We start from the raw sequence: 14,935 nt of genomic DNA on the forward strand, positions 1-14,935 counted from the left end.
ATTTCAGTGATAATGTCTTGCGTATCACTCGATACTTGGATTTTGGAGATGCTGATACGATTTACTGAATATGCTGTCCATTTTTTAATTTATAATAAGTTTTTAGCCTGAGACAGGATATTACCATACATGAAAATGGCTTATATATACCCAGTTTTAAGTCCCAGCACAGTATCTGATAGGAAGATGCCCACCCCTGCTATGGACACACTTCTCTATCTCTCTCTTCATGTCTCTCTCAAACACATGTACACTTAAACTAATAAGGGCCTCTTAACATTGTCCTAATTTGCAGGCAACATTTTTCCAACCCCAAATTCAACAAGATGTCTTTATTGGAAAATGGCGGAGAGTTCGTGTGCTTCGTTCAGCGAGTGGTACAACTCCAGCTTTGAAGACCTATACTGATCTCCCAATTTCTTTCCAGAAAGCAGAAGTGTCATTTGGAGTAGGTTATGAACCAGTTCTTGCAGATATCAGTTATGCTTTCACTGTGGCTCTTCGCAGGGCCAATCTTGGCAGCAGAAATGGTCCTGATGCTTTGACGACTCTTAATCAGCCCAAAAAGGAGAAAAGCTTGCCATGGTGGGATGATATGAGGTATTACATTCATGGAAAAATTGGCCTGTCATTCAATGAGACGACATGGTATTTGCTTGCTACAACTAACCCTTATGAAACCTTGGACAAAGTTCAACTAGTTTCTGGTTACATGGACATCCAACAATCTGATGGTTGTGTAACTCTTTCTGCAAAGGATTTTAAGGTTTTTGTCAGTAGTTTGGAGAGTTTAATTAACAGCTGTAGTTTAAAAATTCCAGTTGTTGCTTCGGTCCCTTTTGCTGATACTCCAGCCTTTTGTGTTGAGGTCTCTATGAACTGGGAATGTGACTCTGGAAATCCCCTTGATCATTATTTGCATTCTGTTCCTAAGGAAGGGAAGCCGCGTGAAAAAGTTCTGGATCCATTCAGATCTACTTCTCTCTCTCTTAGATTTAACTTCTCCTTGAGACCTTCTCTTCCTCCCTGTGAGAAAGAAGACTCAGCAATTTCAGTTACCAATGGGCCTCCTATTCATGGTAAGGGGGACAAATCAGAGCCGGTTTCAGTTGGAACACCAACCTTAAGCTTTGGAGCCCACGATCTAGCTTGGGTGTTTAGGTGGTGGAACTTGTATTATAATCCTCCTCATAAGTTGCGCTCATTTTCCAGATGGCCACGATTTGGGGTTCCCAGGATTCCACGCTCAGGCAACTTGTCTCTAGACAAAGTAATGACAGAACTTTTTCTACGGTTTGATTCAATGCCTGCTTGTCTAAAACATATGCCTTTGAGAAAAGATGATCCTGCTGGAGGATTGACATTTAGAACAACAAAGCTGAAATATGAAGTTTGCTACAGTCGTGGTAGACAGAAATATACTTTTGACTGCAGAAGGGACCCTCTTGATCTTGTATACCAGGGCCTTGACCTCCACATGCTCAAAGCTCATCTAAATAAAGAGAATAAAACATGTGTGGTTCTTGACGTTCAAGCAACAAAGCGAACATCCCAAGCTTTATCAACTGATAAAGTTAATACTGAGAAATGCAGTTATATCGCTGGTCATGATGATGGATTTCTTTTGTCTTCTGACTATTTTACAATAAGAAAGCAGACACCAAAGGCAGACCCAACAAAGTTATTGGCATGGCAGGAAGCAGGAAGAAAAAATCTTGAGATGACATATGTTAGGTCTGAGTTTGAGAATGGGAGTGAGAGCGACCACACACGATCTGATCCAAGTGATGATGATGGGTTTAATGTTGTAATTGCTGATAATTGTCAACGGGTTTTTGTCTATGGGCTGAAGCTCTTGTGGACCCTAAAAAATAGAGATGCTGTTTGGGCTTGGGTTGGTGGGATATCTAAAGCATTTGAACCTCCGAAGTCTTCTCCCTCTCGGCAATATGCTCAGAGGAAGTTGCTTGAAGAGCAGCAGATACTTGGTGGTACCAAAATGCCTCATGAAGATAATTCTAAGCCTTCACTTTCAGCAAATCAAGGATCGAGTCTCTCTTTGCCACTACATGTGGACACTGTGGGTTCACATGCATCCCCTTTTGCTTCACTTAAAGCAGAGTCATCCTCGGGCCTGGTTGGTATGTCGAGTTACTATTTTGAGGATGACATCTTTTAAATGGGTCTTGTGGTTATCTTGCGTTTTGATTTGTGATTTCTACTTTGCTAAAGTCTTTCAGCATTTCTTTCTGTTTGTGTACCTTAACTTGAAAATACTTGTTCTTTTCTAAAGCTGACTAGGTTTGGTTTACTGAATCAATAGTTAAGGAGCATTTATTTTGCTTGTCTATCAGAGAAGCATGGGAAAATTGATAACTCGGAGGAGGAAGGAACACGACATTTTATGGTGAATGTTATTCAACCTCAATTCAACCTCCATTCAGAAGAGGCTAATGTAAGTCTTATGCTCAATTGTTGAACATGTTCTTATGTCTCTCTGTCAAGCTTCAAGATAGTTTTTTCAACGGTATTGTGACTCCTTATGATGTGTTTGCTTGGAATTCTTTTTGCAATTATACTGGGAGCTTTTACTTCTATGTTTGATTTGGTTCCTTGATTCTGTCCTACTCTTTTCTTCCTGTAACATGTCATTTGAATGACGCTGCATCTGATGATAGTATAAAACCTTTCCATATAAGTGTTCTTGCAGCTTGTCCGTCCTTGCAGCCATAAGGTGTTATGACCTTAACTTGAACAGCCATATGTTTATTGTCATGAGAAAGAGAACCATCTATTGTTTGAAGATGGAGCTTAATCTCAACAACTACTGTGTTAAATTGATTATTAATTTATTTATTTTATCTTAACCTTCTTTAAATTGATGTAGAGTACATCTTAGTTGATGATGCCTTGAGTCTAAGATTGGGAATTTGCAATCCAGTGATGAAGGAACATGGTGGGCTCTTTTCCTTTTAGTTAAGATTCTGTTTCTGTATCAGGGTAGGTTTCTGCTTGCTGCTGCTAGTGGCCGTGTCTTAGCTCGATCATTTCATTCAGTCCTTCATGTTGGATATGAGATGATTGAACAAGCCCTTGGTACGGGAAGCATTCGGATTCCTGAGACTGAACCAGAGATGACATGGAAGCGAGTAGAGTTATCTGTTATGTTGGAGCATGTGCAGGCTCATGTTGCTCCGACAGATGTGGATCCTGGAGCTGGACTGCAATGGCTTCCAAAAATTCTTAGAAGTTCCCCAAAAGTGAAGCGCACTGGTGCTTTACTTGAAAGAGTCTTTATGCCTTGTACTATGTACTTCCGCTACACAAGGCATAAAGGAGGCACAGCAGAGCTTAAGGTAGAAGTGAAAATTACTCATAATGTCCGTTAATTTGCAGAATTTTTATGGCATATTGTCATGAGCTCCTCCTCCACTCTAACCTGAGATTATATGCTGTTATATTCCATGTGCTTTTATTTTATCGCACCCAGATAAATCACAGAGAATATGGTTCTGGTGGTGTTTCAGGTCAAGCCATTGAAGGAGCTTACTTTTAATTCCCCCAATATCACAGCCACTATGACTTCACGTCAGTTTCAAGTTATGGTGGATATATTGAGTAACCTTCTCTTTGCAAGGCTTCCCAAGTGAGAATACTAGTCTTTATTGATTTACTTCTTTATCTTTTTCTCCCCTCCTGTTATATCTTTCATCATTATTTAAATTTTAGGGAATAACTTCATAATTCAGAAAAAAAAAGGTTATTGGATCAGTTTAGTGAAGTTTTAATGTTTTCTTTCAATTTTTTGTGGTAACCATGACTTGGGCCTTTGGCTCAATCGGTCACATGGGAGAGGGTTTGTAGTGTGAGGTCTTAGGTTTTCAAGTCTCACTAGGGCAGGGGGTGACTGTTCATCATGGATTTTACTAATTTTCTATTTTCCTTTTCCATGCACTACTGATTGTTTTTATAAGTAAAGGTTTCTGTTCAGGTTCTTGGACTATCTATTTTTGCGGTTGTACTTTATAATTGTCCTATATATTTCAGAAGTCTAAATACATTGTTTGACAATCCCTCATGACATCCAAAGTGAATAAGAAACCCAAAATGGTACACTAGTTAGCAGGGGGATGATCTTTTTAAAAATGTTTTTGGAATTTTACTGAAAAGAGAGAAGGAAGAAAGGGATGCAATAAAGATCTAACATGACCAAAATTACAATAAAATCCAAAAGAAAGGCAGAAAAGGCCATGAAAAAGTTTTTTTTAATATTGTGAAAGGTTTATTGCAATAAAAATTAAGTAAAAAAAATCCCCCCCCCTCCTTCTTTGTAATCTAGCTCTTTTGAGCCTTTTAATATAACTTAGCACTATTTCAAAAAAAAAAAAAAGGTAAAAAACATAAAAAATGAAATTGGAATAAAATAAAAAATGAATATTATAAGAATACAATCATTTAGAAAAACAAAAATATACAAAATCAATAGAATGAATCAATCAAAATAAGCCAAGTGTACATGAATCGCCAACAACAATATTCTTGCAAAGAGAATAGGTGCCAATATAGGGATGACAATGACCACGAAAAAAAAAGTTGCTAACGTAAGGATGACTTGACCACGAAAATAGGTGCTAACATAGGGATGACTTGACCAAGAAAATAGGTGCTAACATAGGGACAAGTAAATATACAAAATCAATAGAATGAATCAATCAAGATAAGCCAAGTGGAAATGAACCACCGACAACAAGATTCTGCAAAGAAAATAGGTGCTAACATAGGGATGACTTCTTCCGAGTACATATTTTGGGCTTCCATCACGGGTAGATTTGATAAATCATTGTGGAATCCAGTCATTGAAAGACTCCACACTAGATTATCCACTTAGAAGGTTTGTCATCTATCTAGTAATTTGCTCTTGAAATTTGATCAATTATTTCTCAGGATTTCTCAACCAGGTAAACTAATCTGGTGTCATGCGTCAGATGGTAAATCCTCAGTGTGCTCACGCTATAAATTACTAATAACTAATGCTTCTTTGTCATCCAACACGGGCTGCATACAAGCTAGGAAAGCACGATGGCTATTTGGGATATGTAAGGCAAAATTCCTGGTTTGGAGCTTGCTTCATGACAAAATTCTCACCAAAGACTCCATATCCAGAGGTGGATCCTCCTCGCATACTTTCTTATGTGATCTATTTTGGCTCGCTGATGAGTATTGATCACCTTTTCATGCATTGTCGATACCCCTGGAGAATATGGTGCTATTTTTTCTATATGTTCAAAGCGTCAATATGTTTGCCTACAACTGATTCTCATCTCATTGAGATTGGTTTGGGTACATCCTTCCCAAAGCTTGGTAAAATATCGATGAAGGCTTACCTTGCATGTATTCCATGGTATATCTGATTTGAGGAAAGTGAGAGTTTTTAAAGGAAAAGCCACTCCTTGGCTAAATATTGCTAACAGAATCCTTACTCATATCATCTCATGGTTTCTCACACTTGACGAATTTGAAGATATCAGTGATAGCTCCTTAAGATATAATGGGTCTTCCATTGCTAATCTTTCCTTGCCCAAACAGAAGGTTATGGTTGAATGGTCTCCACCTTCTGAGAGAGCCATCAAATTTAATGTCAACGGTTCCTCTTTGGGTAATCCTAAGCCTTCTGGTTTTGGAGGTGTGTTCCGGGACTTTACTGGTGCATCCTTGCCACTTTTGCTGGCCCACAGGCATAACGAACTCCGCCACTTCTGAACTTCAAGTTGTTCGTCATGGGTTGAAGATGTTTAGAGATTGTTTTGGTCAACTTGAATGTTCTCTGTATGTACAAGGAGACTTTTCAATTGTCATCTGTTGGTGCTCCGGCAAGAAGGAACCTCCTTGTGCCTATGGAATTGCTTTTTTGAAATTTCAGATCTTTGTTCTCTTCTTTGTGCTTGGTCTGTTCAGCCTCGTTCAGCTAATTGCTTAGCTAATTTCTTAGCCGAAGAGGGGGTCACCTCCAATCCCTCTTGGTAAGGGGGCTCTCCTCCTAGGTTTGTTGATTAATAAAGAGGTCTTTCTAAAAAATGGGGTGCTAACATAGGGATGACTTGACCAAGAAAATATGTGCCATATTGTTAGAGTAATTGTTGCTTGAAAATGTTTCTCTTCTCTATGTTTCTATGGAATGCTTGCATTTCTCAAATGACTTGACCAAGAAAATAGGTGCTAAGTTGGGGATGGCTTGACCAAAAAAATGGGTGGCATAAAGTTAAAATAATTGTTACTAGGAAAAGTATCTCTTTTCTCGAATGAAAAAAACAGTTGCTTCTCTCGAGTGAAAAAAAATTGGATGCCTGTTCTATAAGGAAAAGAAGCAAGTCCATGTACCAAACCCTGGAAAAAGTGAGTGACAGCTCCAAAAGCTATCATTCTATTTTTATGCCCCCCGCCCCCCCCCCCTCCATGGAACTTTCAAGCTAAATTTTGATGGTAATGCTCGGGGTAGTCTAGGACATGTTAGCTTTGGAGGAGTTATCAGGGATGCCTTGGGTACTATCCTTTTTTCATACGCAGGGCCGATGGGAGTTTCAGACTCCACTGCTGCAGAGCTCTGGGCCTTATATCATGGTTTAGCCACTTTCAGAGATCATCTCCACGGCCCCCTCATTGCCGAAGGAGATTCTAGCGTTATTATTCATTGGTACTCCGCTGTTTCTGCTCCTCCTCAGGGACAGTGGCCTATTTATCATTGTGTTTTGGACATTGTTGCCAACCTTTCTTGTACTTGGTCACATATTCCCCATTTCACTAATTCTTTGGCCGACGGGCTTGCTAAACATGGGACCTCCCTTCCCGCTATGGTTGTAACGGGAGGCCCCTTTAGTTTGTAATTTTTCTCTGTTAATATATTATCACTTTTATAAAAAAAAAAAAAAAAAAAAAAAAGGTGGTAGAAGTACTGTAACCATTCTCAAAATTTCCTTCTTCAAAAGTTATTCATCCTGATTTATGCATATTGTCTGTTAAATCTATCAATGGTAACTTAAGTCAGTAACTTGTATTTTACTAGTTATCTGTCTCAGAAGTTCCATTTGGTAACATGTAAAAGGACTAAACATTGACCTGGCTGTTGACTGACTTAATAAAATAAAAAATGTAAATTCTCTGATCCCCTCCTTGTAGAGAGGTAATGGGTTGGTTTCATCATATGAGTTTCTGGGAAAAAGCTCCACCTGGCATCTCTGTGTCTTCTATGATGGAGTATCCTTGTTGCTTGTTGACCATTTCTTGGACGTACTTGGAGTACTAGTTACTATGCTGATTCATGGGTGAGAAGAGAGTTTTTCTAGCAGCACATTGTTGAGGACAGTTCTTATTGTTTGATCAGTTTTATCTATCTTTTCTTAGTTCCTTCTTTTGATGTAATTATCCTGTTTGAGCTCCTTGTATCTTCTACCACTAGCATCTTGTCCGCAATGTGTTATGAAAAGATTAATTTTCGTCTCTTAAACTTAATATGTAAAAAAATGCTCATCATGAGTTCGATATCCTATCTTATTAAAAAAAGAATAAAATAATTTTATATTTTAATATTTTTCATTTTCAGAAAGAAAAAGAATCCTACTATTGCTTTTATTAATTTGAGATTGGGATCATGGTCTTTACAAATGCTGCATAAATCTGTGTCACTGAGGCTATTGTAGTCCCTTAACTGTTGCTGAAAGCAGTGACTGTCTCATGGGTAGAATCACATTAGTTCAACTTTCAAAGTAACATTTCAAAAAAAAAAAAAAAAAAACTTTCAGAGTATATTGATTTCTAAATATGTTATATAGGAGTGCTTATGTTCTTGTTTTTGCTTTCTTAAAAGTTAGATATGGAAATTAGAGGGCACAATAGGAAATCTGAGAGTGAAAGAGAGAAGGGTTGTCAAAGATACTTCTTTTTGACCCCTTATCTTCTATTTATATATGTAAATTATAGTGGTTTCCTACTCAAAGTGGAATTCTAATAGTACAATCAACTTGAGCAACAAATTCTGCAACTACAATGACTGCTTTTAATATAACGCATTTTCTTATTCTTCTCTACTGTATTTGTGTACTATATTTCAACACTTCCCTTCAAGTTGTTGTATTGGATCATAGATGTCAAAGTTTGTGACAAATTGCTGCTTAGCTTGCCACAAAAAGATGATTTCTTCTCAAAAAAATAAATAAATAAATAAAAGGATAACTTGCAGAATCTACGAACAGACATATTGAGTAGAGTTGACCTCGCCCTGCACCTTATCTCACAATTCTTCACACATTCTTGGTTGTTAATGACTGCTTGAAATTTGCAATTGTCAAATGGTTTATTGAATTAAACTTCATCAATACCTCTTATAACTCTTCCTCAAACAAGGGAGTACATATATGGAGTCCCAATTTGAATTGAAAAATGCTTGAAGTGAAAAAATATGTTGAAAATGATTGAAAGATGTCAAAAACTCGAAATCAACTATTTCTGATTGATCGCAGCTAAGAACATGAACAAAGAGCTTCCTGGATCAATCTAATCAGAAACAGAATAGGACTTTGGTGGATGAGAAACCAGGTCTTCCTTCGTCATCATCGTCATTTGTCTAATTCTTTTGTTTGCCATCTCAGGATTGAGGCCTTGATACCATGTTAGATTTGGAAATCAAGTGATCATAGGAAATTTGAGTGTGAAGGAGTGAAGGGTGGTCGAACATATTTCCAGTTGACCTCTCTTCTATTTATAAACGTATATTACCTTGCTTTCCTAGTTAGAGTGGAACTCTAACAGTGCAATCAATTTTATTGAAAAATTCCATACTGCAAATGCTTCTTTTCATTCAAGGAGTTCTCTTCTTCCCTACTTTATTTACGTATACTCCAACAGAGGTTCTTGAATCAGAAACTATGAAGGTTCAATATGAATGGACGTTTTTCATATTTTACTGTTGATTATACTCTACTCAGTGTAGTATCAGGTTTGTGCATGCAAAAAGTTTCTCTGGTTCTACATGGACAATTTGCTAATGTGGTTTTCTAATTTACCTAAACAGTTCAATTGCATTTTCTCTAGGCGTCGGAAAAGTAGTCTCTCCTATGCTTCTGATGATGATGATGAAGATGTTGGAGAGGAGGCAGATGAGGTGGTCCCAGATGGAGTTGAAGAGGTAGAACTTGCAAAAATCAACCTCGAACAAGCAGAAAGAGAGAGAAGGTTGCTTCTTGATGACATTAGGACCCTTTCAGTTCTTAAAGACTTTTCGGTAGACCCAAGCCTGTTTCCAGAAAGGAGTGGTGATTTGTGGATGATAAGTGGTGGAATAATTACCCTGGTAAGTACTACTATTTTGCTTTCTTTCTGCTCTTAAAGGTTTAAATATGTTGCATGTTTTGAGCAAAAGTTTCTGTGGAAAGAATATGAAGGAATGAGGGCTGGAAAACCTGTATTTATGTCCACTGTCACTGGTAATTTTTTTGGCTTAAATGAAGGATATACTGTTCACAAGAGATGTGGATAATCTTTTATAGTTTTTTTTCCATTTATCTAGGCTATGAATGGTGTTGATGTCATAAGTTAGAAGTTGAGGATGGCATGATTTAACTGCTTGTTTGGTAGGCTTTTGTTCTTGCTGTTTTATCTCTTATTTTGTTGAATTTCGGATAGAAATATTATATTGTACTGAGTAAACAGAAATTACAGAAAATACTGCCTGAAGGACCTACAGTTACTTCCTAAAATTGTCTAATGAACTAGTATGAGTCTCAAATTGGCAAGTGAAAGCCCTAATACGGTGATCAAAGGTTGTCTTTAATCTTTTAGTTGAGTCATAATTTATTCATAAAACACCTGATTGACATGGCATCTGATAAAAACATGAAGCTAAGATCATATTTTCAGTCTGAACTTCAAAGTTAGCATCTCAAATCCTTTCCTTCAATTGCTTACAAAGCATGTGTTGCTTCTTATTTGGGGCTTTATATTCTTAACCTTTTGGTTTTTGGTGCTTTCTTGTTGAAATAGACATGGAGTTCTCTTATATTTACCATGATCGATGTTGTAGGTCCAAGGGTTAAAGAAAGAGCTTGGGAACAAACAAAAATCGAGAAAGGCAGCATCTGCATTGTTAAGGACAGCTTTACAGAAAGCTGCACAATTAAGATTGATGGAAAAGGAGAAAAATAAAAGCCCTTCATGTGCAATGAGGATTTCTCTAAGAATTGACAAAGTTGTCTGGGGCATGCTGGCAGATGGCAAACCTTTTGCTGAAGCTGAGATAAATAACATGGTGAGCAACAACACTGCAATCAGGAGGAACTTTCTCCTGTCTTCCAGTTTAGTGATATTTGTTTGTCAGAATAGATATGTGCATCTGGACTTTGGCATGCCTGGTCATATCTTTTTTTAATGTAAAATATTTGGTCTTGGTGATGCTGATAAACATTGCTTTTAGTGTTCTCTTCTGTCTGTCTTTCTAATAAATTCTCCAAATAAATCTTGATGAACCTCACTCATGGGATTTTATGCTTGTTATGATAAAATGTGGGAGAGGTGGCATTCATGGTCAACCTTAATCTGTCAAGGCAATCAAAATGCCCCTCCTGCCGTGCATTATATGAAATTTAGGAAATAAATTTTTTGCCTGGACTATGCAAGAAACTTGGTTATATTAAGCTTTTTCTGATGCAGTTCTTTTTACTGATCAGATTTATGATTTTGATCGGGATTACAAAGATATTGGTGTTGCTCAGTTCACAACTAAATCCTTTGTTGTGAGGAACTGCCTGCCTAATGCCAAATGCGACATGCTGTTATCAGCCTGGAATCCTCCTCCTGAATGGGGAAAGTAAGAATACTGAGATTAGTTCATTTCAAAAAAAAAAAAAAAAAAAGAATACTGAGATTAGTTGCGTTTCTGTTGTAACTTCCTCTTTTTGGTCTTTATTGCTTGTGTACTTACGTCTCGAAATGAACGGCTTTGGATAATCCAAGGGAATTTTTATTAGTATTAGGTAGTAATGGCCTCAAAAGGCATTTAGGAACTCTTTTTCATCTTTTAAGAAAAAGAAAAAATAGAAAATGATATTCTCTCTCTCTCGGAAGATTCCCAACTCTCTCTGTTTTTTTCAGTTTGAGAACACTTTCCCACTTCAATGTAGGAACTGAATTCATCTGAGCACCTGCTGGGTGCCATTTAATTTATTCATGAGCAAGATTGGATGCATTGCAAGAGTGATTCTTCTTCCTAGTAACTGGAGTTTATAAATGCATTTCCAAGTGGGAGATTTTTTTTGGTTTCTCTCTCTCCCTTTCCACACTGGAATTTGTTTCAAGATGTAGCTGTCTACAAAGGAGGTTGTCTCAATAAGTAACACAATTGGTTCCCTTTTTTTTTGTGTTGTTAGTGTTATGAGAGTATCATTAAAGGGAAAGATAGAATGCAGAATATCTGCAGAGGGCCTTTAGAAGGAAAATGGAACAAGTAGAAAACATCAAAATACAGGAAATAGGATAAAGCATTTATTTTTTTAGTGGAAGGTTCTTCAGCAGCTTGGATTCGGTTCAATGTAAATACAATCCTTTGCAGTAGGGGCAAAGCAGATGCAAGAGGTGGAATGGCCTGAATGATGCAGTTTTGCCATAATTGATACTCTCTCTGTGAAGGAGATAATTTGCTGCAGCCACCAGGATAGATTCGGAGTGATTTTTATATGATCCTGTCACTGCATCTTGGAATCTTCTCTTAGATCTTTTGGAAGCTTTGTGGCTGAAATTTATTTTCAATTTTTTCATGGAAAAGGTCCCCAATGTTTTTGAGGTACCTTTTTAAAAATCTTCCTATGTTTATCTGCAAACAGAAGTTTATGTTCTTGAGCACAGGTGTAAACTGATGATGACATGAATGAACAAGTGCATAGAGGCTCCTCATGAGTAGTAACCCCAAAATGTTTTCTAGTTTTTGGAGAAGAAAACTTAGTTGCAACAAAAAGAACTGTTTTATCTATAATTTTCAGAAAGATATGCTACCCTATAGAGCTTGGTTCTGTTTAGTAGCCCAAGTTATGTCAACTTGATACAACCATGTTGCAAAAGCCAGGCCTGTTATTGAACCGGTGGCATGTCTGGTTCTGGTTCAATTGGGTTCAGTTGCTGATTGTACTGGTATAGTGTCTTATTGAATTTAGAATCCCATAGTCGAGGACAGGTGAGACGACAGAGCAGAAAACCAGCAAAGAGGAACAGATGAAGAAGAGAGGTTGAGTTTGCTTTCCAACCCCAGAATCATTAATCTATGGACTTTGTTTAAGGCATATGATCCTAACTCTACTACTTTCAGTGGGATTCAACCTTTATATAAGATGCACCCAGACTTTAATTAAAGTTTTATCTATTTCAAACATTCCTAATTTCTTTAGGTTTATTGTAATACTCAAACTGTGTCACTGTAAATAAATAGAAAAGAATTAATGTTATTTTCAAAATTAAATTTTGATTTTAAGTGAAGAACTGTAGTGTGGACTCCACTTTAGCATGTTTTATGAAGGATTGAATGGGTCAACTTTGGGAGTTTGCATATGTGTATGAACTAGAACGATGGTGCTTTATAGGATTCAACTGTACTTGTAATCTTAGCCTTTGTATAAAATTTTTGACTGCAGAAACGTCATGCTCCGTGTGGATGCTAAACAGGGAGCTCCAAAAGAAGGGAATTCTCCTCTTGAACTTTTTCAGGTTATTTTTCTGTCATTTGTTCATTTTGGATATTTGGTAACTTTTTATACTTCATAACTCTTTTGATAGGTTAAAAACATATTTTATATTTCATTTAACTAAACTATAAGTGTTTAATGAATTAGAGAAAAAGAACGAGTGTGTTGTTATTTACTAGAGTTCACTAGTTTCCTCTTGGTATATGATGATTTTACTCTTGTTCTTGCTCAGTTCTGCTGTCATGTGGCATGCTATCAATGAATTTTATTTTCACTTTCCAGGTAGAGATTTACCCTTTAAAGATACACTTGACTGAAACAATGTACAGAATGATGTGGGGGTACTTCTTTCCTGAAGAAGAACAGGATTCACAGAGACGGCAGGTAAGCCTTATGGTTTTGGTTGTGCTTTTAGGTTCTAATCTGTCTATTTTTGTGCCTTCTAGTGACTATTTTTTCCCCTGTACGGACACAGGAATTATGGAAAGTTTCAACAACTGCAGGGCTTAGGGCAGGGTTAAGACGTGTAAGAAAGATAGCTGCTATGGCTGAACCATCTGCCTTAAGCAGCCGCTCAAAAGAATGTGAGGTCCAGTCCAACTTGACTGGTTCTGCAGTATCCACTAGTACAGCCGGTGCCAACCAATCTGCTGGTCATGTTGATACTTCCCAAGTAAGTTGAACAATAATGCAACTTATACTGATTTTGTTTCCGGAGGTCCAAATTCAGCTGTTAATATTAGAATTAACCTGGCATCCATATCAATTTTGAAATTCAAGCTGTCCTCCTTTGGAATGTTACAATGGCAACACCTGCAAGATTTATTGACTCCAAGGAGGCATCAATTTGAAACTCTCCACTATCTGCAAGTTCCACTGCCTTTTTTTTTTCCTTCTTAAGGATGCTTGCAGTGATGTTATTTGGAGTTTTCCTTCATTTTTAGTCAACTTGCATGTGGAATTCTTTGGTCAGATTGGCCACTGTCCAAACTTAAAACCTTTTTAGCAAAATGTTTTCAATTCAAGTTTAGATGTTCCATCCTCATCCGTAAGTGACATTATCGTCCTATAAAAGTAGGTCTAAATAACTAATTTTATTAGAAAAATGAGGTAACTTAATTCAACGCTTTTTCTATTGTTCCTTACTGCAGGGAGCAAAGTTGAGATTACTTTATTCAACACTTTTTCAATTGCTCCTTACTGCAGGGAGCAAAGTTGCCTAAGATAAAAACAAACATGATCTGTGGGTCAAATCCCTCTGAGCTCCGGCGAACGTCTTCATTTGACAGAACATGGGAAGAAAATGTAGCTGAGTCTATAGCTAATGAATTGGTGCTGTCATCAATCTCTTCGACAAAAAGTGGTCCATTGAATTTAGCATCAGAGAATCAGCTTGTTGTTAGTGAGGAAGCCCCCAAAAATAAATCAAAATATTGCAAACCTGTCAAATCTGGTCGTTCTTCCCATGAAGAGAAGAAGGTTGTGAAATCTCAAGATGACAAGAGATCCCGACAAAGAAAGATGAGGGAATTTCATAATATCAAGATAAGTCAGGTGTGCCGTTTTCCTCATCATATCAAATGCTGTATGGATCATGTTGTTCAGTGGTGCTTATCTTGCTGACGATTTTTTAGGTTGAATTACTTGTAACTTACGAGGGATCAAGATTTGCAGTCAGTGATTTGAGACTCTTGATGGATACGTTTCATCATGTTGAGTTCACAGGCACCTGGAGGAAGCTCTTTTCACGTGTTAAGAAGCATATTATCTGGGGAGTTCTTAAGTCAGTAACTGGCATGCAGGCAAGTGACATACATAAGTGACTTTGCTGGTAAACTTTTTTGTTGCTTTTTAGAAGCCTGAATGCTTATGAAACGTTTGTTCTGATCTTAAGCTAGTTTCTCAATCCATTTGGGAGCAGTTGTAGCTTGTTAGGCTGCTTAGAACTGAGACTTGTTATTGCAGATTGGTTCCTTTGTTGGTCTCTTGATTATATCTGGTTGGAATTGCTCGTCCATTATTCCAACCACGGTCTCTTTTTTCTCATTTGGATAGTTATCCTTCAAGATTGGCCAAATGGATCACTTGAATACTGCAATGATTGGCTTGTGCTTAACGTAAATTACTTCATTACAATAGTAACAATCCATTTCCTTGGGAACCAATTTATGTTCTTTCATTTGGGTTCACTTCTTTCTTACCTGATTTGCTTTATG

General features: G+C 37.3%; 1 protein-coding gene across 4 annotated transcripts in view; it reads left to right on the plus strand.

Annotated features, from left to right (window-relative positions):
* Window positions 1–14,935, plus strand: part of LOC137951332 (protein SABRE-like) — a 51,793-nt gene that overhangs the window by 35,632 nt on the left and 1,226 nt on the right. For 2 of the 4 annotated variants that reach the window (XM_068797920.1, XM_068797922.1), the window contains 12 exons: window positions 296–2,141; window positions 2,355–2,455; window positions 3,000–3,356; window positions 3,528–3,646; window positions 9,085–9,343; window positions 10,073–10,297; window positions 10,716–10,855; window positions 12,669–12,741; window positions 13,002–13,103; window positions 13,195–13,392; window positions 13,926–14,273; window positions 14,354–14,521. In XM_068797920.1, coding sequence (XP_068654021.1) covers window positions 296–2,141; window positions 2,355–2,455; window positions 3,000–3,356; window positions 3,528–3,646; window positions 9,085–9,343; window positions 10,073–10,297; window positions 10,716–10,855; window positions 12,669–12,741; window positions 13,002–13,103; window positions 13,195–13,392; window positions 13,926–14,273; window positions 14,354–14,521 — 3,936 coding nt within the window. Of the gene's footprint in view, window positions 1–295; window positions 2,142–2,354; window positions 2,456–2,999; window positions 3,357–3,527; window positions 3,647–9,084; window positions 9,344–10,072; window positions 10,298–10,715; window positions 10,856–12,668; window positions 12,742–13,001; window positions 13,104–13,194; window positions 13,393–13,870; window positions 14,274–14,353; window positions 14,522–14,935 lie in introns of those variants that run through there. The other 2 variants (XM_068797921.1, XM_068797923.1) reach the window with 2 other exon arrangements.

Source organism: Aristolochia californica, unplaced genomic scaffold (genome assembly GCF_029961685.1).
Source record: "Aristolochia californica isolate CCGP_79_NKW_82.1479 unplaced genomic scaffold, dmAriCali1.0.hap1 SCAF_15, whole genome shotgun sequence".
Classification (NCBI taxonomy): domain Eukaryota; kingdom Viridiplantae; phylum Streptophyta; class Magnoliopsida; order Piperales; family Aristolochiaceae; genus Aristolochia; species Aristolochia californica.